The sequence below is a fragment of the Excalfactoria chinensis genome, chromosome Z (assembly GCF_039878825.1).
Source record: "Excalfactoria chinensis isolate bCotChi1 chromosome Z, bCotChi1.hap2, whole genome shotgun sequence".
Taxonomy (NCBI): Eukaryota; Metazoa; Chordata; class Aves; order Galliformes; family Phasianidae; genus Excalfactoria; species Excalfactoria chinensis.
This window is the reverse complement of record NC_092857.1, coordinates 1920780-1943815: the sequence shown is the minus strand read 5'-3', so window position 1 is coordinate 1943815 and position 23036 is coordinate 1920780. Positions and strand designations below refer to the sequence as shown.

General features: G+C 42.5%; 1 protein-coding gene across 1 annotated transcript in view; it reads right to left on the bottom strand.

The window, feature by feature from the left end:
* LOXHD1 (lipoxygenase homology PLAT domains 1) overlaps positions 1–23036 on the bottom strand; it is a 133283-nt gene that overhangs the window by 30240 nt on the left and 80007 nt on the right. Inside the window, exons 27-34 of the mRNA XM_072359178.1 lie at positions 22363–22479; positions 18433–18595; positions 15708–15862; positions 14659–14868; positions 13128–13248; positions 9214–9422; positions 4441–4626; positions 2053–2180 (exon numbers count right to left, since the gene is read on the bottom strand). Coding sequence (XP_072215279.1) covers positions 2053–2180; positions 4441–4626; positions 9214–9422; positions 13128–13248; positions 14659–14868; positions 15708–15862; positions 18433–18595; positions 22363–22479 — 1289 coding nt within the window. The remainder of the gene's footprint in view (positions 1–2052; positions 2181–4440; positions 4627–9213; positions 9423–13127; positions 13249–14658; positions 14869–15707; positions 15863–18432; positions 18596–22362; positions 22480–23036) is intronic.

Below are 23036 nucleotides of genomic sequence, written 5' to 3'. Positions count from 1 at the left end.
TGTGACAGGTTAGGAAGACAGCTCTTCATAACGCACTAAGCTGCTGTGAGTGAGTTGGCACAGGGTGGTCCCTGTGAAGATGAAATGCCTTTTACCCATTTGGTAAGAGATGCACCAGTACCTCCCTACAGAACAGCAGATATCAATATCCTGGGAATATTGGCATTGTAATTGCTGTTTTTTTACATATCCTCTTTCTTTATAGCAAGAGTTGCTATCATCTTTTTTAGGTCTTATTCTGGTAGAAGATATCCCAGGCCATAAACATCTCAATTGTGTGGCACACCTTGGTTGGGTTTTCATATCATTATACCCTTATATTGTGGTTAAGGTAACCACTCCACTCACATAGATAAATATGATATTTTTATAGGGCACATAGTTCATGGATGTTTCTTGCCTGGCCATGAAGAGCAAAACTGCACTACTCTTTGAGGAGCTACAGCTGCCTCACAGCCTTAGGAGATCTTTGGCTGATGGACCCTAACATGAACTCTGCTTTGCTTCTAAGAATGAGAGTACACAGTTTATTTTCCCACCTGGAGTTAAAAGAATGGCAGACAGATGAGCGTGGGATTGTCTGCAGTCCTGGAAGTGGATGTCACTGGTTCTGGGACATGTTGCTAAGCAGTGCAGTGCCCTGTGTGTTGGGTGTATTTGGTGGGGAGCAGCACGATGAGCTCTGGCTTCCCACTGAAATTTCCATCAGCAGCACCTCTGCCACATTGGTCTCAGAGCAAACAAGGCTTGTTGCTAGCTAAACACACAAAGGATTCAAGCCTAGATGAACACACTTGCCCAGACACCCGCTCTGCTATGACATCCCCTCAGCAAACACCTCTGTGCTTTGAGCCTTATCTTCATTTACACAATGCGTGGTACCCAACACTGCAGTGGAGAACCTGCATTGCTTGGAGGCTGGGCAGAATCCAGCACCACCTCAGCAAGCTGTGCACAAACCATGTAGCCAAAAGCTCCAGTGCTCCTGACACTGTGCATTGCTGGCAGCATCAAACTCAGAGGTCATCAGCTAATTGAATTTAGGCATAACGAAGCCTTCCCTCTAAAAGATGGTTAGTGCCATGCTCATCTTTGAGTTTGCCAAAGCTTTCTTTGCTGAGGGAGGTGTTAGGAGCAGGAAAGCTTTAGGAAATGGATGGGTAGCATGTGGGATTTTTGGCTTGCAGAAGTGCTGGCATCAAACTTGGGTTATAGCATTTGTTATCTGTTCCTGCTGCAGAAAGACATGAGATTTCACCTTTTCAGCAAAATCAGAGTGCTCAGTGTGGTACTCCATGCACCTCACATCCTGTTTCCATCTCTCTACACACCAAGGCCACATCTGCCCAGGCAGATGTCATCATGTGTCCCCTTCATGCCAGTTGCAGACAAGGCATCTCTGGTTCTAAAAAGGAGTAGTTGCAGCAGCGTGGCATGGATCCAAAGCCAAGAAGCTCCATAGCCTCATAGCCTAGAGTCTGGCAGCCCTCGTGCTGCTTTAGGATGCAAGCTGTCTCACATCTGGCCAGCTAAGAAAGCGGGAGCAAATGGAACTGAGTCAGCAACTTCACAAGGAAGGCACGGGCATGCTGGTTTGTCTTACCTTAATTATGCAGTCACTAATGGTTTCCCATCACAGCCATTAAATAATGTTTAGATTAAGTTACTTACTCTGCAAAAAAGATGTGTTTTACAGAAATTGCACCTGTGGTTTTCCTGAAACATGCCCAGCTTCTCCTGGGGTTGATGAAGGGCTTCACCACTCATCTCTCTGCTTGCAGTGTTTCTCTCTTAAGGCTGCTGAGGAACTGGTTAAAAAAATACTCCTACAAATGGCCACAGGTTTATTTCCCCAGGTATGCAGAGAACCTTTTTTTTTCTCCACTCTGCTAAATACATAACAGTAACTCTTTAAAGACTCCTGAGTTCGAGATCAATGAAATCAATGAGTTTTAGTAGGAGCATGATCAAAGCTTCAAGTACTTCTTGACTTGGTACTGGAATATATTATCACTCCACTGCTAAGCAACAAAACTGACAAAGTTACCATACCTATCTCCATTTTTATCCAGCTGCATCTCCTCAGTGTTCCCATTGGATCCAAAGACAGTCATGAAAATACCAGCATCGGTTCCACCACTTTCAATGTCTCCAGTCACAACTGTGACTTCGTATAGGATCTGTAGAGGGTTTCAAACAACGAGATCTCATTCAAAGAGCTGTCCTTGACCCATGCAAAAGGCTAGTCAGGCTCTGCTTCTCTGTAAGAAATGGTTACGACATGGCTTCTGGGATCCCCTCCATAGTACTGTTTTTGGAGGTAAAAGATAGAGAATGAAACTTAGTACAGGACCTTCCTCTTTGCATAATCTAGCATTTGGGGAGCAGATTTTCTCAGCCTACATACAGTCCAAGAGGGAGGGACATCCAACAAGAGGAGCATGTGCTTAGAACATGGTGGGGATCAACTGCAAAGTGCTTGGTGTGTCCATCTCAGCAGCATTTCAGCCAACACGGTTAATAGTGTTAAAGTATATACGTCTAAGCACCTGGCACAACAGAAGAAGGCAGCTCCCCCATTTCCCAAGGAGACACGCAGCACTGCAACCAACCGAGAGCATTCCCAGATCTCCTGCTTTAAAGGCACTCTAATTTGTGAAAGCAACTCTGCATCATTTTCACTTTATTAGCCTAACTTTGTTCTTTTCTCCTGACATGTGAATAATAAGATTCAGAATAAAATATTTCAAAAGCATGCAAGTCCCGGTAGCTGTCGGTGGCTTTAAGACTTCTGGGCCACTTAGATGCTTCCAAGACTGTACCTGTGATAACAAGACCTCTGGATTTGAGAGGAGAAAGAATAAAATGAAATAACCCCAACAGAATGTATTTCAAACAGTGATCTGTTATGCATGTTTTATTGGCCTGAATTGTAGATGCCACATAAATCAATAATGCAAAGGAATAATATCACAGAAGAATTTATTTTTTATGTTCACTCAAACCTCAGCACCTTGTCTATCTTTTATTCATCCACACATTTAAATCATAGTAGAACATCTCATTTGCTATAAGTGGAAGAAGAAAACCTCTTTTACAAGTACATTAAGGGTTTGTAATGACTGTGATGGATACTAACATTTCCTCTATGTTTGGGAAGGCAAATACTGAATTTAAAACAAGGGGAAATATGAAGCCAAGAAGAAAATTAAATTCAAATGGGTATGTATGGCTGTACAACAGTCAAGAAAAAGCAAAATAAAACAGCATGAGCTTTCCTGAAGCTAATAAAGGTTTTGTCTTCTTTAACTCTATTAAAAAAGAAAAAAGAAAAAAAGAAGAAGGAGAAAAATAAAGGAATTCAATTTCTAACTATGTCTATATATGAGAGAGCAGTCCCAAATCCCCTCTACTAGGAGTCCGATCAGAAAGTCAGATGCGCACTTCTGATTTCATATCTGAAACATCTCTCCTGATTTCCCTCAAACCTTTCAGCAAGTTTCTGGCCCAACATCACAGAAGAAAATGTTATTTAGATGTGTCTATTTGTGGCATGCTTATGAAAATAAATATTCAGTACCAGGCTTTTCAAGGGAGGCTGAACAAAAATCCTCATTAGCATCCATCTCAATCTACAGGCAGATCGTCAGATCACTGACAGGAGTTTTCAAACTTTATCCAGGAGGTTAAACAACCAAAGTGAAGTTTTGAAGCAATTATGTTTTAACCTTAGCATTCATCTGAAGGAGTTTATTTCCCCTCTTAGGGGATTTCTACCACCGAAACCTGCTCTGATTTGTTAAATTCCTTGCAGTTGTTAGAAACGTTTGCATGCTTTCGTGTGTCTGGGGAACAAACTATTTCAGGAGAAAATATTTAGCTTGGGGATCTAGAGCAGCACAGAGAAAAATTAATGTCCTTCAAAAGCGTAACCTCACTGTACACAGAAACATAACTATAGGTATTCGAATTTGCCATACGGGCATTAATTAGAGTATTATTGTCTCATTCATCCAGACTGGCATTTCTATTATAAAGCTTGCCCTGAAATTCAACTTAGCTCAGCTTTCCGATTTGTACCTGGTTGAAATATGGCACAGCACACCTCACATCAACTTCCATACATTTGAACCGACATACTGGATATTTCTTTACATTGCTCGTTCAACTTTAATCTGTTAATCATTTGAAAGATCAAACTTACAAATGCCTCCATGTTTCAGCAACTTCCAATTATTGTTACTTTCTAACCAAGTTAATGTTTCCCAACTCCGGGTTAGAAAAGTGGATGTGTAGCTACAGGATGTGGAGGTTATAATACCTCCATCTTCAAAAACATATCTCAAACCACAGGCAGAAATCAAAGCATGAGGACTGCTGGCACATGACCTATATCAGCTCAGCTCCATGACGAAGGTACAGGATGAGCTGAGGTCTTACCTTGATGCCCACATTAACACAGTCCGCATCCAGGATGTTGAGGATTCGTGAGGTGAGACCATCACCTTTGTCTCTGGCCAGCCAGCATTTACAGACAAAGTTGTACATGACACCTTTTGTGGGCACGACGATGGTGAGCTCTTCCATCAGCCAGCAGCTCTCAGGGGTGGCACCGTCGTGTCCCACCTATGAGAGTCACAGAGAAAACACATGCTGGTTACTGGTAATTTCTTAGAGGAGAGCTGTGAATTGCTTTCTTTGGCCTCTGATGAGTACTGACTGTGTACACTTTCATGCATACTACTTCCACAGTGGAAGAGATGAGCTGTGAAACAATCCATCTGTACCCTTTCTGCTCAACAGGCAACGCATCGGTTTGCATGGTAGCTGATTTGGGCAGGGAAGCTTGGGTCATCTCCTGCCTCTCATGAAGGAAGGCAGGATGATGCTGTCCCCAGATGTAAACAAAGGGACCATGAAGTAGGTGGAGTGCACTGACCTACCCAATAACATGTCCACCCTCTTACTACCTCTGCCACATTGTCCACTACCCCCTGATGATCTGTGAAGATACTTTTCTTCATCTTTCCAAACCCTCCAATTGCTGCAGCAACACTTACAAGTGACAATCCAAAGCTTCACAGCCAAGTTCGAAAATGCATCTAGGCAAACACCGATATGTATTATTCAAGAAATTCTTGTCTCACAAATCCATATCTCCTTCATTTAAGTATGTGCATCAGCCTGTTTGTATTTCCTCGTATTATATAAGCTCTGTTTTTGTATTCAGGAGCCAACAGAAGGAGCTTATATCTGTAGCTAGTCAATTTGCAAAGACCACTCCCTCCATGCTGAAGAGCAAACCATCCCATTCTGAGGAGCAGGAAATCACAGAAGAGTGTCAGGAACTTCACGAGGACCTGCATGTATCCCTCTTACAGGATACAGGATATTCATCCTTACTTCCATGCAGACTTACAGGGGTGATTATCTGTCTTAGGTGCTGCAAGAAATTCCTTCAGTCACTCCAATGAACTCTCTGCACTTGAAAGGCTGGATAAAAAGACCTACCTACAGCTCATTATTTTCAGTGAATGGGTTGTTTATACCATTACTGGGAAAATGAGGTCTTTAGCTTTCATTTAAAAAAAAAAATAATTGTGATATTTAGAGTTGCTCAGGAAACAGTTTTTAATAACAAGTTCATCTAGAGTAATGTATTATCATGTCCCTTTTTGCCCCAAAACGAGTAATTTTTTTATTTTATTATTATTTTTTTTTAAATGTGTCTCAGCTATCACTGCTATTAGGAACATTATTACTATACTAATGTCTATGCAGCTGCAGAAAATTAGAGTTAACCACCAGGGAAATTTCAAGTATACAATGGACGCATTAATTCTCAGATTCCAGGGCTGTGAGGTGAATGGGAATACAACACATTCCCATTCCCTCTCTGCTGGCATGGAGGCTCTTCTCCACATCCACAGCTCTGAGATCTGTGCAGTGCCTCTTCAGACCTGTTGCAGAGCAGTGAGGTGGTGAGGAAGGTTCACATCAGTGGTTCAGCTGGAAGGAAGGTCCTAATGATACCATTAAAGTCTGCTGCTCTTTGGGCTTTATTACAGCTTTATTACAGCCATCTTCTTGCATATCATTCCAAGACATTGCTAAGCACCAGGTTTTCACAGCAACGCTTAGCAAACTTGGTATCAGTGAAGGGACAGAGCAAGGCATTCTGCACTCTGAGAACTTTGGAGAACATGCATGTAGGCAGATTTCCATGGCCCCATAGAATAACACTGTAAAGTTCAAGGCAAATTCATGCAGTGCTGAGTCATCCTTATGGCTGTATTTATAAAGTAGAGCACTAGAGTTCATCAGCTCATTTCTGAATTTGTATTCAAGTCTGATAAGAATAAATGGCTGAGTCCAGCTTACAGTTCCAAAATTGCATTACAGAACCATGACAGAAGGCACGTCCACCAGCAGTGAGTGTATTTTGGATGCACATATCAACATCAAGACAATTTGTTTGGGCTGAGATGTCTGAACAATTTGGAGAGGCAGCATTTCCATGGCAGGCAAACCCATGGTCTGCTTTGGAAATCTTTGTAATTCATTCCTAGTGTGTCTGGGGGACTGATGGGTACTTCACACCACCACAACTAAGGCACCATTTGCACTGAGCAGCTCTCAACCACATCAGGGGGAAAATAATACGAAGGTAGACAGAAGGGAGAAGTGCAAAATATGGGTTTTCCTGCTAATTTTGAAAGGTGTGGAGAATATTAGGAAGACCTTGTGGTCTTCCAGGACCAGGCCCATATTCAGTGGGGAACTGGATTTGCAACACTTCTGCATCCTTGGCTTCACTTTGTGCCTGTGATTGAACAGCTCTGAACCAGGACTGGTTTAGAAATGTACAGATCAATGCAGGACTTTTTAGAATGCACCTCTCTGCAGCAGCAGCAATCTAGGAACAAAGACTCTTTTGTTCATCAAAAGAAGAAATACTAAAACTGATTTCAAGAACACACTGTGAAGCGTGTGTACCCAGCAATTCCTACTGCGTATTTTCATGTCAGCACGTCTATTAAAGTACAGCAGTAGTAAATATTATAACTGTAAATTTACAAGACAGGTACAAATGGGACCCTTTCAAATTGGTTAGTGTTCCGCTGTTTCTGCTTCACAATAGCGTATTTGCTGGAGGAGAATAATGCCAGTCTAAAAGTGGCATCGTGCTGCAAATCTTACAATCCTGCTAGTCTGTTGCCTGGGTTATACAGAGGGCTTCTGGAAAAGAAATCCCCCTGCTAAGCTATTTGCACATGGTAACATATTCAGAACCCCTTGCCGTCTTCCAGAAGCAGCCAAATGCCAGATCTGAGAATGAATTGTTCCTCACTCTCCCCCATGTAGATAACTATCAATTTTCTGCAATGGCCCCGAACACTGCAATTTTCTACGTGGAAAATATGGACTGGCTCCATGGCAACCAAGGCATACTGGCATGGAGATGCCATCACTGGGATGTGGGTGAACAGGGGACCTTCCAAGCACAGGGTACTGCAGGAAGGAAGGCACAGAACCTGGTGTAGGTGACCTCCAGCCACGATCCTGGTAGTGGCAAATTAAAGGGGAAAAACGAAAAAGAAACAAGAGAGCAGAGTGGTGGAGTCAGGGAGGTTAGCAGTGAAAGGGTCCATAAGAGTGCTATCCATCCCCAAAGCGATCTCGTTTGTTTTAACTAACTCTGCATTTCATTTGCAATGTTTTCTCTTCTTTCCCATTTGTAACCCTTGTGAGATTATTTATTTTCCCTTGCTTTCCTCTACTTCCAAATGTCCGCTGCTATCTTCTACTCTCTGCCCCTTCCCCCCTACTCACTATCTGCTTACAGTTATTATGTAGGCTTTTTCCTGCCTATCTGAGCTGGGCTGACAAGGCTGCTTCCACGTGCATGCAGTCTAGAAAAGGAGTATTTCTATACTTGCTTCACTTTCCAAGTTTGAATGAGAGATGGCCAGATAGAAAATGCCTTTAGCGCCCATAATAACCATGCACTTGGAGTGAATTAAGAAAATGTCTTGATAATGAACTCAAAGTAGCACATGCATTTCTCAGTGTGCCAGAATCCATTGCCTGAATGAAAACGAATGGGATTGCTTCAGTCTATCAGCTGCTACAAGGGGGTGTTTGCTGCAAAGATTTTTAATTGGGATTTCACTCTTTGTATCTCTTTCACTCTTTCCTTTTTGAATAAATAAGCAGGCACACCAAAAGGGATGTATATTATAACTTGGGTATAAAAAAGGGAGGGAAGGGGAAGGGGAAGGAGAAGGGGAAGGGGAAGGGGAAGGGGAAGGGGAAGGGGAAGGGGAAGGGGAAGGGGAAGGGGAAGGGAAGGGAAGGGAAGGGAAGGGAAGGGAAGGGAAGGGAAGGGAAGGGAAGGGAAGGGAAGGGAAGGGAAGGGAAGGGAAGGGAAGGGAAGGGAAGGGAAGGGAAGGGAAGGGAAGGGAAGGGAAGGGAAGGGAAGGGAAGGGAAGGGAAGGGAAGGGAAGGTGCTCATGACATCTTATGCTGCTCTGTGTTTCAGGACTCAGGGGCTGGAGCAGGTGTTCAGGAGATGGAACTGCCATATGAAACATAAATGATACAAAGCAACTGTCCACAAGATTCATGTAAGATTTTGGTTCAGTGATGGAGAGTCTATGCAAATTCTGTCTCCCTGAGCCACAGCAGAAAGAATGGCTCCTGTACTTATATCTATTTGTGCATGTTACTTACGAGCAATGATTAATTGTCTTCTCCAAGCCTGGGTCCTCCAAGCTCTGAAAACAATTTTCATGTTTAGCTGGAAAATTACACAAGATGTGTTTCTCACTGCAAGCAATTTATGAAACCCAACTGGAAGTACGGTAGGAATCAAGTCAGAAAAAGACTGATGGAAGGCTGGAACTTGCAGTGCAGCTGTCAACAACAAGGCTTGACTAAGAAAAAACGGTGCCAGAGGTGGTACCAAACTATGACATGCTACAACTTTCCCCTATTTCAACATTATCTTCTACCTCCTGAGGATTTCAGTTTTGCTATTCACAAGGACACTTATGTTCAGGGCTGCATTTGCATGTAATCTCATTAGTACATCCTCACCTACATTCATTTCAGACCCCAGTGGCTCTCCTTCACTAAATGAAACAAGAACCTGTTGTTCCCTTGGCCATGTGTCCTAGGTGCCCTCGTGCCCACTCTGGGGTCACAAATTACCTCCACTTTTTTGATCTCCCCAACATCCAGGCCCCAGACAGAGAATTTCTCCACAGAGCCATCTGCAAACTCATCTTTTCCTTCGGGAAGATCCAACCACAGTCTCTCAGTCCGCACTTTCTGAGGACCCATGATGATGATGAAGACTCGGCTGTCAGTGCTTGAGTCGTACTCTGTGCCCGTCGTGACAGTGATGTGGTACGGGATTACTGTGGGATTAAACTGAGGTTCAATCATCAGAAACATCCCACACATGCATGCACACATGAGATTTCATTCTATCAGAGAAGGCAGTTTTTCATGCTGGAGAGGTTCACATCGCACTGAATACAGTAGGTACAACACCATGCTGTGTGGGGCAACAAGTTGTTAGGGAAAACTCAATTCACACACACATTTCAAACTGAATGTTGCAATGTTACGTTCCCCAGACAGCCCTTTCTGGCTCCAGAGAGGTTATATAGGCATTACGCGATCCAGATTTCCCCCCGATAGGTGTCAGAACAGCAAAAAGTCTTGAAATCTTATTTACACTGAGACACCCTCCTGAAAATGGATCCGAGCACCTCAATCTTCAGTAGGCCATTAGACCACAGTGATCTCACGCTCACCACTCAATAAAGGCAAATAAATCTACACTGACTCTAAGGTAAACTATCACTCTGGAATGTCCCAACACAACTGCAAATGTTCTCTTTACGGCTTTATTCAAGGAGATCTGTGATCTAGGGGGCAGCTCAGAGCTCCAGCATCCCTTTGCAAATCCAGCCAAACTCCTTCTAAAGGTGGTTCAGCCCAAAATTTTATGCATTGCATAATTATATTGATTAAAAGAAAAACCTCCATGCCAAGGTTTGGGACTTTTATTTTTTTCTTCTTCCCTCCCTCCCCCCCCCCTCCCTCACCCTCCACCACCACTTTTAGTTGTTTTCAATAATTTCAGTTCATCTGTTAAAAGGGAGGAAGTGCCAGACTGCTTTTCAAGTGCTTTCCAAAAGCTCATTTGGGTAGGCCAAGCGGATGGTGCAGAATGAGATGCTGAATACTTGTTTGATTTCTCAGAACATTTGTGCAAGTCTCTCCAAGCCGTTCTGAAAAGGCTCCAAGCTCCAAAACTTGCATTGCTTCAGACTCAAAGCTCAGCCTGGCTCATCATCACCTTTTCGTTTTTAATGAGGGTTCATAAACCTTCATTCAAGCTTGGTTAGCTCTCAGATTATCTCTGATTTACGTCTACTTTTGCTTTATGAAAGCTAAGAATATTTTTGGGTGGAGGTTGTACTAGAAACTTACTGCAGATTCAGAATGTGCTCAATACCAGGGAAGGCACAGGCTCAGGCAAAGCAAATCTGTACCTACTTCAGCCCCCTGTCTGAGGCATCTGCGCACCAGCACAAAATGAACTGATGATTAGGCAAAACTCATTCTCCCTTTTATGGTATAATTTACATTTCAGTGTGCACATCAGCATAATAATCTGTGATGCATTCTTCACAAAGCAACCACTGGAGTAGAAAAGTTTTTAACGACAGGCTAGAGATTTCATGGGAATATGTCAGCGGTCCTGTTTAGGTCAGCACCAAAATGTTTCATCTTTTGTACAGTTTTCATCCTGTATTCCTCTGACAGCTTCAGAGAAGGATCAGCTTTTCCAGCTGATTCTGCATCCTTGAGCCAAAGCACTGGAAATACCTATGTTAAATTTGAAGACTAGGAGAAATAACCACTTCCCAACACTGGCTATTCTTTCCTCTAAGAGCTGTGGAAGTGGTCTCTAATGCTAGTACGGCCCTTGTCTATTGACTCCTTTCTCTAGGACTCCACAGTCCTACTTCTCCATACGGAGCAAATGCAATACCTGGGGAAGAGAGCCATCACAGAAGAGTCCAGTGCCCATCACAGCTCCTTCACAGCCCTTCTCTCTTTGCTCCCTATGTCTTGAAGTTCCCCTGAAGAACTTAGGTCGTTCAAGGGAATGTGCTCCCCTTGCAAGGGGCTGTGTACCATGAGGGACATAGCACACTGTCCCTGCCAGTTTCTTGCACAAAGCAGGGTTCTCAGTCTAGGCACAAGCTGTTTCCCCACCAACAGGACTTTTCCCTAGGCTCCATCCTCACATCACCTCCGTAGTAATCACCCATCTTTAGCATGTGAGAGTCAGAATCAGGCTGCTCAAACTGACACTCCCTTTCCCAGGCAACTCCCTACACCACTTCCCTAATCAACTAATTAACAGCTGGCTCTTTTTCCAGCTCAGGAAGTGGCTGTCTGGCTCACACAGCCCATCTTATCCAACATTCCTTCAAGATGCATTTCCTTAATGAGGCCTTGTCACTGCATCAGGAACGGAGGTGCTGACAAGCTCCAGGACTCAGAGCAGAAGGACCACCCCTGCACAATGGGGTCAATGGGAACTATCCCAGCTCTGCTCATGGGAGGTTCCCTGCTGATGTTTTACCCATTATTTGTGAAATGAAATGGCATGCCAGCATGGCAGATGTTATCCATTGTCTCACCACAGAAGTAATATCAGAAGGAACATGAGAATCACTTATTTTTTTGTTTGAGCACAGTATGGGATTACAAAAGAACTGCCCCGAGACACATGGATTACAGTTGGGTTAAAAAATGTGCAGCATTCTGCTTCACAGCTTGGAGGCTTGGGGTGTGCAGCCCCAGTATCACAACAAGCTACTGAGCATCAGCTGAGATGCAATAATCATTCACCAAAGTTACCTTGGTCCACATTATAAAACGTAAAATCAGATCTTAAACTCTAAAGCTCTCAACGAAGATCTACCTTAGATCCACTTCTATCAGTTATAACAGCAAAAAATTCAGTCCAGATTTTCTGGAATCCCTGTCTTGGTGCAACCACATTTGCAGACCCTCCTGCTGTGTCCAGGTATAAGACAGTTCTCATTGTAGAAATAACAAGTTCTCCCTAACTTTCCTATAGAAAGCTAGTTTTCTGAGAGCAGAGACTTCTCTGAGCTCTTGCTCAGCTCTCTGTATCCCACTCCCCTCCCCACCCAGCAGCACTGTGATGCAGCCCTGTGTTGCAAGGAGAAAAACTTCAGAGCTGTAAAACAAATTACATTTAAATTCCTATTACACAAACACCCCAGTGACGAGGCATTACTACTCTGATTCTGAAGTGGAAGGATGTCTTAAGCGTGGCAAACAAGGTCTCGAGAAATTGAAAGCCTTCTTTGTTAATTCAGATCTAATATGCTACATGAAACACCGTCTTGAGTAGGTCGAAGAGATAAAGGAGAAGGAAAAAAGAGCTGATATCAGCAACAAAAGCTACATTAAGGAATCACGCAGAAAAGAGCCTCTTATAATCCAAGGAAGGCACTTCTGTTGATAACACGACTTGCCTCCAGCCCTCTCTTTGCATACTTTAAAGGATACTTCAAACAAAATTACACAAAACTTAGATAAATTGCTCCCATCACTCCATCAGCCCCCTCTGTTCAGAGGGCATCTGAAGCTCTTTATGCAATGAAGTCATGGGTGGAGGAGGAGGAAGGGTGAGTAAGAATCTTCAGATCAGTGAGCTTTTTTTTACCTAAGGAGGACTTATGGAGATGATGACTATCTCCTTTTCCACATCTGATGGTGTGGATGCACTCACATACCTTGAGGCATCTGAGGGACATGATTTTGGGTTGCAGTTGCCTATAGAAGTCCCCTGAACACTTTACTTCAACCAAGGCAGAATATAATGTATCCTTGAAAGACCATCTACTGAATGGTATGGTCACACTGTCCAAAGCACCATGCAGTCTGGAGAACTGACATTTGCTGATCTGGCCTCTCCCTGCCCTTCACCAGGACAAATGCTTCTTCCCAACAAGAGAAAGACAAAAATACATGCATGAATTCAGCCAATCGTGTTCCTCACTCACATAATCCTTCTTCTGCTGACTTGATCAAGCGGGATTTTTTCTCCTTTGGGTTTCCACTGCTATCCAGACTCGACAGGCTGACAGAGGACTCACTCAGGCTTCTCCGTTCACCATCGTAACTCTAATTAGAAAGGCAGGTACAGGAGGGTAATGTGGTTCAGTGCTCACCCTGTTGTCAGTTGTTCCTACATACCTCTGAAAACAACATGAGGAGAAAGCCCCGTAGCTCCCCAGGTAGCATTTTGCCCAGGATAGCTCAAAGAAATGTGGCTTGTAATTTACTGCAGGTCATTTATTTACCTTATTGTTGTAACCTCGACAGGTCGTTATGGATGTGTATTATAATAAAAGAAAATGTAAAGGGCCTAATAGACTTTAATGGTGTGTTGTGATTCTTTTTTTCTGTTACTTGTGCGAGCAGTAACTAGAGAAAATTCAGGCAGATGGAGCAGAGCCAGATTTGCTTATCAGGGCACACACTGTGGTGTCAGAATAAATTACCTAGCGTAGGTTAAAGACACTGAGAGGGAGAGTACTACAAAATGGAATGATATGAAATATCAATTGTGTTAGAGCAGTTATTGCAGATGTATACAATGTCACTTTCCAATGAACATGGCCATCTTACCACAAAGTCACATAATTTAGAAGAAGTTATTAGTTTTTCGTCATTACGAAGGAATATGAGCAACAGGGCAGGCAAGACCACAAGAATTCATAGCATTGTCTGCTGCAGTTTTATGAGGAGGCATATGGCAGTACTAATCCATGGTGTAACTCTTCTCACATCCATCCTGCTACATTCCGGATGAGTCTGGTGCAATTTCATTGATGATAATTTTAGTAGTAGCTTTCAATTAAAATGTCACTATATTTTGCAAAGTGGACTCCTTAAATAAAATGGACTTATAATTAGCTGCTTTATTATGCCTCACTGTATAGAAGCAAGAGAGGTCTATTAATCTTGTTTGCTAATTTGAATTGGTGCATGAGCCTTGAATTCCAATTAGCCATATTAGCCTCATAAAGCAATAGAGAATACCCAAGTAGAAAGGGCATTTCACTGAAAGGCATTTGGTATACTTTTAATGGTAGCAGAAGACTTTTGATATTTGTCATTGGTGGAAGGGGCTGAAATGATAAAGCTCATCCTGCAAGGATGAAGTTGAAGGACCCAAAGTTTTTGCTTGAGGACGTAGGACATGAGAAGCTGTCTACTTTATGGGTGCAGCAAGGAGAGCAGTGGGGAAATACACACTACTGTACATCAGCAAGCCAGTTTGACTCTCACCTGAATAGTTTCACTTAGAGACCTTGATCTTTCTGTTGAGACTGCAAACTACAGAGCTAGTGATACCAGGCTGAGAGTGGCCATGCTTTGAGTGCTTGTCAGAAAGTCACAAATTCAGTTTGGATGAGTTAAAACCAAAGGTCCTTATCACATCATCGTGGACTTCAATCAGATATTCAACCATTCCATTTTTATTGGTAGTAAGTAGTTTGGGATCACAGCTTGGAGCCATACACGTACCTGTTCATAAAGCGTACGCTCTATCTTTTTGTCCTCTTTCTTTTTGGAGAGCCAGCGTTCACAGAGGAACACAAATGACTCCTCTGTGGTCTCATCCAGGATCTCCACTTTTTCCAGGAACCAGTCAGGACTGAACATGCTATTGTCGTGGCGAATCTTGATCTTGTACAAAATGCCAAGGTCCACAGCCTGTATTGTAAACGTGTCCTCCTGCAGGGTTTCCAACAGCAGAGGCTTCTGTTAATGAGCTCTCAACATATCGTCTACCAAGCAAAAAGGTACAGTGCCTGCACAGCATAATGTGTGTTTAAATTCAGACAGGCTTGATTAAAAGCTTTATGAGATCTGTTGAGATACTCTGGAGCATTAGAACTGTTCTACAGGGGAGATTTTTGAGGACCTCTTCTGCTCCGAGGGCAGCTGCACAAAATATCACTGTCACAATTAGAACATTGAATACCTGGAATTTTATATCCTGATTTTTATTTGTAAGACATGTTTTTTTTCCTAATGCACTTAGATTTATACAGACTGTCCGGATATGACAATATTTGCCATCATTACATCTGAGTATCTTCATATGAGGCTGTGAATATGATTTGTGGCCCAACTGCCGAAAACTACTTACGGAGTTATTTTGGCAAAGACAGATCCCATTTAGGATCCAATAATGTATCGTGCTCTAAGATAAATTATAACATACAGTGTGTATGCGCAAACTAGTTGCACAGAGGCTAGGGAAATGACAGTACTTAAGTTCTGTGCGCTCTCAAGCCTGCAATTAATAATTCAGGGCAGTTTGTGAGGGTCAAGCTCAAAACTGATCTCTATCAACAACTGCACAGAAACATTGACCCATTTACTGCAGCGCCTATCAGTTGTATTGGACAGCTGACAATCCATATGAAGTATTTTAAAGGGTAATGAACATAGTAAACTGAATCAATCAATTTATCCCTCGTAGGAAAATTCAGCCTGCAGAACAGTCACGCACTTTGTAGGTTAAAGACTGCAAAACAGCAAGTGTTATTAATCCACTGTGTTTGTACCTGTCCTCTTTCAAACTTGTTGAAGTTTGTTTCAGATTTGCTGAGTTTACGCTCTCCGGTATCCCCCAGATCTCCAAAGATATTCAGGAAAACGTTAGCATCTGTTCCAGCACCATAAATATCTCCAGTGAACACGCTGATTTTGTATGTGTGAACTGCAAAAGGAAATGGAGATACGATTTCTGGCCAGATGAACTCTCAAAGTCTACCATAAACACTGAATTTGCCTATGAAAATGGACACAAACATTCTGCTTGTTCCTCAGCTCCTGGGGAGTTAAAATCCTATGTGCTTTATCCTTCCAGGCATTTGATAGTGATCCCAAGGTTGGGAATCGCTTGACTGAAATATGCTGACTTTTCTCCCTGCAATCAGTGCCTGCATATTGCTTTGATCACACAGTACATAGTTAGAAAATGTGAAGAATCATCATGGTTATTACTGGATGTAGCATGGAGAAATCCAGATCACAGCTGAACGGGTGAGTAGTTCATCAGAAAGGGCTCATGCTAGCTTGGGAACTTGAGTAAACTGCTTCTATTTCTGCACATAGAAGAAATGCATTAGTGAGATGCCGCTCCATAGCTGTAACCAGGTCCCCTTGCTTTCTAAGAATGACCTTGCTTATCATGTTCTGCAATGCTTTATCGTCTCCATTGTTTTATATATATGGCCATGGTACTAAGGGATGGCATGGACATCATGCCTGCCAGCCACCCTCAGTATCTGCTGGGAGTATTCCCAGCATGGACACTACACTGGTAGGTCAACACTGGTACCAAGAACTTGTCAGAGAGCGATCAGCCCACCAACCCTGGTAACACAGAGTACCACTCTACTAAACAGGTGAATGTTAAGTCACCCCTACACGCTTTCTTTGGGTCTGGCAAACCTTACACAGCGCTTTTGCACTACAGATGTGAACTCGAGTTGAGGGAATCTGACACTTTTTTGGTAGTGAGGCTCCAGGGACCTAAGTCTGAGAACAAGTGGTTCAGTGTTGTGAGCCCTTAATTTCCCATCTTCCATAAATAAACCCTAGGGATTCAGATGCGCAATTACTACTAGAGTTAATGGCATGCATCTCTGTAAATTCCCCAAACAGAAAGAGAACAGGCAGTATTTAATTAAGGAAGAGCTGGAGATGTATTAAATATCCTTTCTCTTTAGCTTACTCAATGCTTATCCAATAAAGTTTCATCAAATCTTTAACAACGTGCTTTAATAAATGTGTTAAATACTCCTGTTTCTATTTTGCTGCTTTTTTTCCAAATTACATGGGGAAAACAAACTGAGAACATCCTCTCTAGGAAAACAATTAGGAACCATGCAAGTCTCTAATTACCCTGGTGGCATACAAGCTCTAGAGAATGCCTTATTGCAAATCTCAGTGCAATACAGATAAGAAAAAAGGACAAAGTCTCAGCTATGGAGATTTGCTTCATAGGTTGTTAATACTCTTCCTTATTAAAAAGGTAGGCAATAAAAAATACCTGTTGTATCTTTTCTATCTGTTCCTAGCTTCCCCGGTAGAACAGAGCCTATTCTGCTTTTTAGTCCATAAATTATTTCCATTGGTTTCTCTAAGAAATATATCAGGAGTGTCATGTGAGACAATTTGTTGGGTTACGTGCAATGTCATGTTTTCTGGTTTGCCTCTCCACACTCTGTCCTAAATTTGTGTACAGAGCTATGGTTTTGTGTTTGAGAGATGGCTGCCTCAATGGTAATAAAGGAAACAATGCATACAGACTGATCATTCAGTTCATCTACCTTTGTTCTTTGCTTGATGGTGCTGGACATCTTCAGGACTGAAATACAGCCTACTACATAAGATGCCATCTTCAGAAAAGCATAAATTAGATGTTACTTTGCTATCATTGCTACTGCTTTAGTGCCCCAAATACGTGAGGATGCAGAGATGCAGAGAGATAAAGCCAATCTCTCATATTCTTTTATTTTACACAGAGGTTCCCTGCTTTAGCTGCTAGTACTTGTCCTTAGCTCCTCAAAGAGACATTTAATTAAAACAACTTGTTTTCTAGGTTGTAAAGCTTGCATAAAGGCTTTGCGTTTAGGAGGAGAAAACGAACCACCTGTGTTAGACAGCACATGATAATGAATGAAAGACAAAGTGATGTGAGTTAGTAGGTTAAATAATGTCATAAAGGCATCTAGCAAGCAGGTTGCTTACAAACTGAGAGTAAGACTGTCTTTTTTCTCCAACAGAAAAACAAATCTCATGTGAGATAACAGGAGAAAGGAGCACACCTTTTTCCTCTCAAGGAACAGTGCAAAAGTTCCACTCCATGCAAAGTATTTCTAAAAACTCCACACAAAACATCTCTTTACTTCCCCTGTGGCAGATGGAGAAACACTTAACATTCATACAAATTCCACCTTGACAATGGTGTACTGTAAATGCAAATCAGACAGAGGAAAGACACAGAAAGAGGAATGATTTCCTCTGTTGAATCATCATGTTACCAGATGGAAGAACAAGGAAAGAAGATTTCCTCTGCTCAGAGGGTATGAAGGTCCACAGCTTCTTTCAAGAGCAGAAGAGCTCAGTAAGAGAAGAGATCCTAGTGCTGGGACAACCAGGCACACAAAGAAGAAAGGAGTTTGGGACAAAACTTCTGTTCTTAATCAGACCTCCGAGATCATCCAGTCCCTTCTAAACAGATCTAAACAGATCCCTTCTAACTCCTACCAATCGTATTACCTTCCAATGGGTCTTCAACCTCTTCTTCTATCTGCTTAAGTGTCCCGTCCTTCATGAGCTTTTCAGTAAAAATATCAGAAGGTACCAGTTCTCGGATAATCTCACCATCATCTTCAGACTTTGCAAGCCATCTTTCACATGGAAACGTGATAGTTTCTGAACCCTGAAGTAAACAGGACAGAGAATCTCTTCAGTGCAAAGGGAACACATGTTAACATTCCTCCTTTGAAAATGCTCTGTTGTGCAAGCAAGAGCTTTCAATTCACGTATATATGTCGAATCATAGAATCACCAAGGCTGGAATAGATCTACAAGATCATCCAATCCAGCTATCCACCTATCACCAATAGTTCTCACTAATCCATGTCCCTCAACACAAGGTCTAAGTGTTACTTGCACACCTCCAGGGTCAGTGACTGCACCACCCCCCTGGGCAGCCCATCCCAGCACCTGAACACTCTTTCAGAAGTGTATACACAGACCTGAAACAGCGTGCATGGCAGCAACCAACCCCCATGAGTATTTTTGTTGGGACTTAGTATGTTTTTATATGACAAATTACTCCAGTCATTCAGACCACATAAAGAAGATGCATGAGGACCACGAGCACTGCACGTGCTTCTTCTCAGAGAACACTGTAGCAGAGAACAGTACTCCCAATGGCTGTGTGAGGTTGGTACATGATCCGTAGATTCCCTCCGTTACCAGCAGGCTCCAGTTTTTGATCTTGCAAACTCCTTATCAGGACTGCACCCTCTCCACTGAAGCCATGTTTTATTGAGACCCTGCAATCCCTCTTCAATCCCTATTCAGCCAGCATTCTCTTTGAAGTCAGTAGGGCTTTTTTTCTCAGTTAATGGTACAAAATTTTGCCCTGTAATTCTGTGACTAAGGCTGGCTTCCAGGCAGTTCCCAAACTTGCAATAAGAGGACAAAAACACTGATTTAATTTTTGATCCTTTGTTTTGACTCACTTTGGTGGGAATAAATATGATTTCTATCATCAAAGAAACAAAAACAATAGAAACCAGTCCCAGGCTGCTCATCAAGAGCAGACTCATGTAAGGCCTCCAAGATGGTGAAAGCAGGATTTCTGTGCACTGGGCACCCCAGGCAATGTCTTCATAAAGAAATGGGCATAAGCCATCACACAACTTGCAGAGCCCACAAATCTGAACACAGAAAAGTTAGTTTTCAGCTTAAAGTAGTAGAGTGAAGGAAGAAGACGAGCCGTTTTCCAATAGACCACTTCAACATGTCTCTCCTTTAGCAGCAAATCAAAGTAGGGAACCTTGTTCACTCTTTTTAATATTTAAATAGTAATAAATTAATATAAAATAAAAGCGGGGAGGAATGGGTTGTGCACCACACAACAGTGCTGCTATCCTGGTATGAGCAGGTTCCAGAAAAGCTGAACTGCTGGAGCTGAATGCCTCCAAGCCTGAGTGAGAAACACATTGGTTGTCTTACTCAGAACCATATTTTGAGCCCAGATAACCCAAACCTGTCAATACGACACAGCTTCTCTGTTCTGCTGCTTCATGTGATGCTTCTGTTTAACCCCAGATTTGCAGTGTTTAAGTCTATAAAGTAGTTCGGAGCATAACTTGTACAAAACAATGTCAAACAAAACAAATCAGTACATCAGATGATTCAAATATTTTAGTTTCAAGTGCTGTGTAACTAAATATCGTGCTTAACATCTGGCCAAACCATTACTTCTGCATCCCTAGGTCTGCATGGGCTGTCTGGCCACACAACTTCTGAACCAATGAACAGCAGTTGCATTGCCCATCTCCCCACTGGTAGTCTGGGAAGAGAGCTCTTTCCAGAGCGGTGTTTCAGAGCTGAAGCTCTCTTCTCCCTATAGAGAGCCCACTTCAGTCACTTCTTTTGCTGAAGCTTTTAACTTCTCCCTAAAGCTGATAATGTTGGTAGTGCTTGCTATTGATATGAATGCTGTTTGTTTGGTAATACGACATCCAGGGACTTGAGTGCCTGCACAATGGGGCATAATGCACAGTTACTGCAAGAGTTAATTGCATCATTATTGTTAATCACCATGCCACTGTCACAGTTTTCACTGGAGTTTCCTTGTTAGCGACTGCATTAATATTTAAGTGACACTAAGTGCATTGTTTCACGTTACCCATGATAAAATCCTTTCAGCTACAAACAGAATTTGTTTAAACAGAGTATGAGCCTGACCCTAAGATAGAGATAGGGTATGATAGTGTGCTAGAATTCAGTGCTGTGCCCTTCTCCAAGCTGGAACAAATAAAATGCAATTATCAGATATAATTGGCAACCCAACACAGAGTTTATTGGCACACAACAATTCTAGCTTCCTACCCAAGTGTTTTCAGTTTAATCTGAAAAGTTACTGACCCCATTTTTCTTTTGCAGCATTACAGATAGATCTAGTTGCATCTTAGCAGTCTAATCAGGTAGCACGGCTTTTAGAAGCATTGGCAGGATATTGCTATCCCGTGGCAGGTCATAATATTCTGCTGCTGATCAGCAGCATCATGTAGTTCTCTGCTTTCTTCTTTTTTCTTCCCCCCCCCCCCCAACCCTCCCCTTATACCATAATCCAAAGATCAGCAGAACTGTAAATCTCTTGGTTTTATGGTGTTCATGGTTGTCCTCCTCCCCTCCTCCATTTCCCCAGACTTCTCACTGTCTGCCCTTTAAAACCTCTGTACTGGTGGCACAGCCTCCAGAGCCCATTCCTAGGGTGATGGCTGAGCACTCAGCACTGAACACATGTTCAGTCAATCCCAGTTGTATAAAGAGGCAGTCCAGGAATCTCTCCTTCCTTTGGTTTCCACAACTTTTCACATCACCTCCCACATTATCACTTACCTATGATCAAAAACACTATCACTAATAACAATGTCATCTTGTTGAGAAGTGTAATCAAGATGTACAAAATAAGGGTTAGACAGTACACAGACAGACACAAAGAGGTGATTTTCTTGTGAACTTCCACTTTCCAGCTCCTACATCCAGCATTCAAAGTAAGGCCAAGGAGCCTTCTTAGGTGGACAGGGTAATCATTTTGGCTGCACTCCCTTAATCCTGTTGGCACGTACAACCAAAACTCCTGCTACTTAACAATGATTTTTATAGGAGATATTATGAGGCTTACAACAATGGACATTTGCTTGTTCTCATTTGTTCTTTCAGAATTAAGGGACTAATGAAATATTTCTAGCCTGTGTTTTGCAACCATGCCTTTCACTTTTAAATGGCGCACACACTTTCCACCTCCTTCCTTTGTTTAAAACAAAACTATATGTGAAAATATGAAGCTCTGGTCTCTCTTGTCATTCTACTCCAGCATTTTTTGATCCCTGTAGATATGTAAGCTTGTCACAGAGTTATCTGAATGAGCCCTGGGCACTCAGAAATGCCCAGCCACACTCTGCCCACTGCAGATGTTTGCAAGGACAACTGTAGTTGTCTGTACTTCTTTCACAGGGGGTACAAATTCAGAAATCCCCCCTCTCAGTGCAGCAGCGCAGTGTAACATTGCCTTCAAATCCAGCAGGCTGATTGCTCCTTCACACTAAAGATGGACAACAGCAAAAACCCCCTAAAAGGGTGAGGAGTAACTTCACTGCTTTCCGTTCATCCACTGCCGGGAGAAAATACCTCCATTCCAATTAGAATTTACAAGGGAAGCAGCACCCTTTCAAAAAACAATGATTGCAGAGTCGTATAATCAACACTTGAAGAATAAAACATGATAATAAATGTTTGTTGCCCTCCAAATTCCCAAGCTCTAGTGAGTTCATTAACATGCATTGCTCTCCGGGGAGTCATTTCTTGCTATTAATCACACTTTGTGTACTGAGGTTCCTCATTGGAAAACAGAAGCAGCATCCACTAGAAACCTATTCCAGAGCGATGTGATTCCCAGCCTACCTTCCCATTTGGTAGCAGTCTCCGAATTGCCACACGATCCAAGTGCCATCCAGAGTTCAGCCCTCCACCATTATGGCCTATGCGAATCTTTTCAATGATGTCACCGACATCCTCCAGCTGAAATAATAAATAAATAAAAAATTTAAAAAAAAAAAAAAAAATAGAAAAAGAAAGATGAAAGAAAGAGGAACCAACTAGAGGGAGTGAGGTGCTGGAACAGGTTGCCCAGAGTGGTTGTGGATGTCCATCCCTGGAGATGTTCAAGGCCAGGTTGGATGAGTCTTGGGCAGCCTGGTTTAGCGGTTAGTCTAGCAGCTGGCAGCCCTGCCTGTGGCAAGGGAATTGGAACGTGTTGATCCTTGAGGTTACTTCCAACCCAAGCCATTCTATGACTGTGTGAGAGATTACTGCATGAACAGCAGGTGACTTTTAAAACAATACTTAAAACTCATTTCTTCAGTCAAGCTTCTTTGTATTACTGTGAATTAAAGTATGCTTTTAGAAATTGGAATAGTGCTTATGTGATTAGATGGCTGAGCAGGCTTATAACATGGGGAAAACAGCCTCGAGATCAAAGCACAGTGTTAACACCCTGGCACTTCACGTTCCCTTCCTTGTTCTTGCACAGAATCCATATGCCATAGTGAGAAAGTTAACAGGATCACTATCTGATG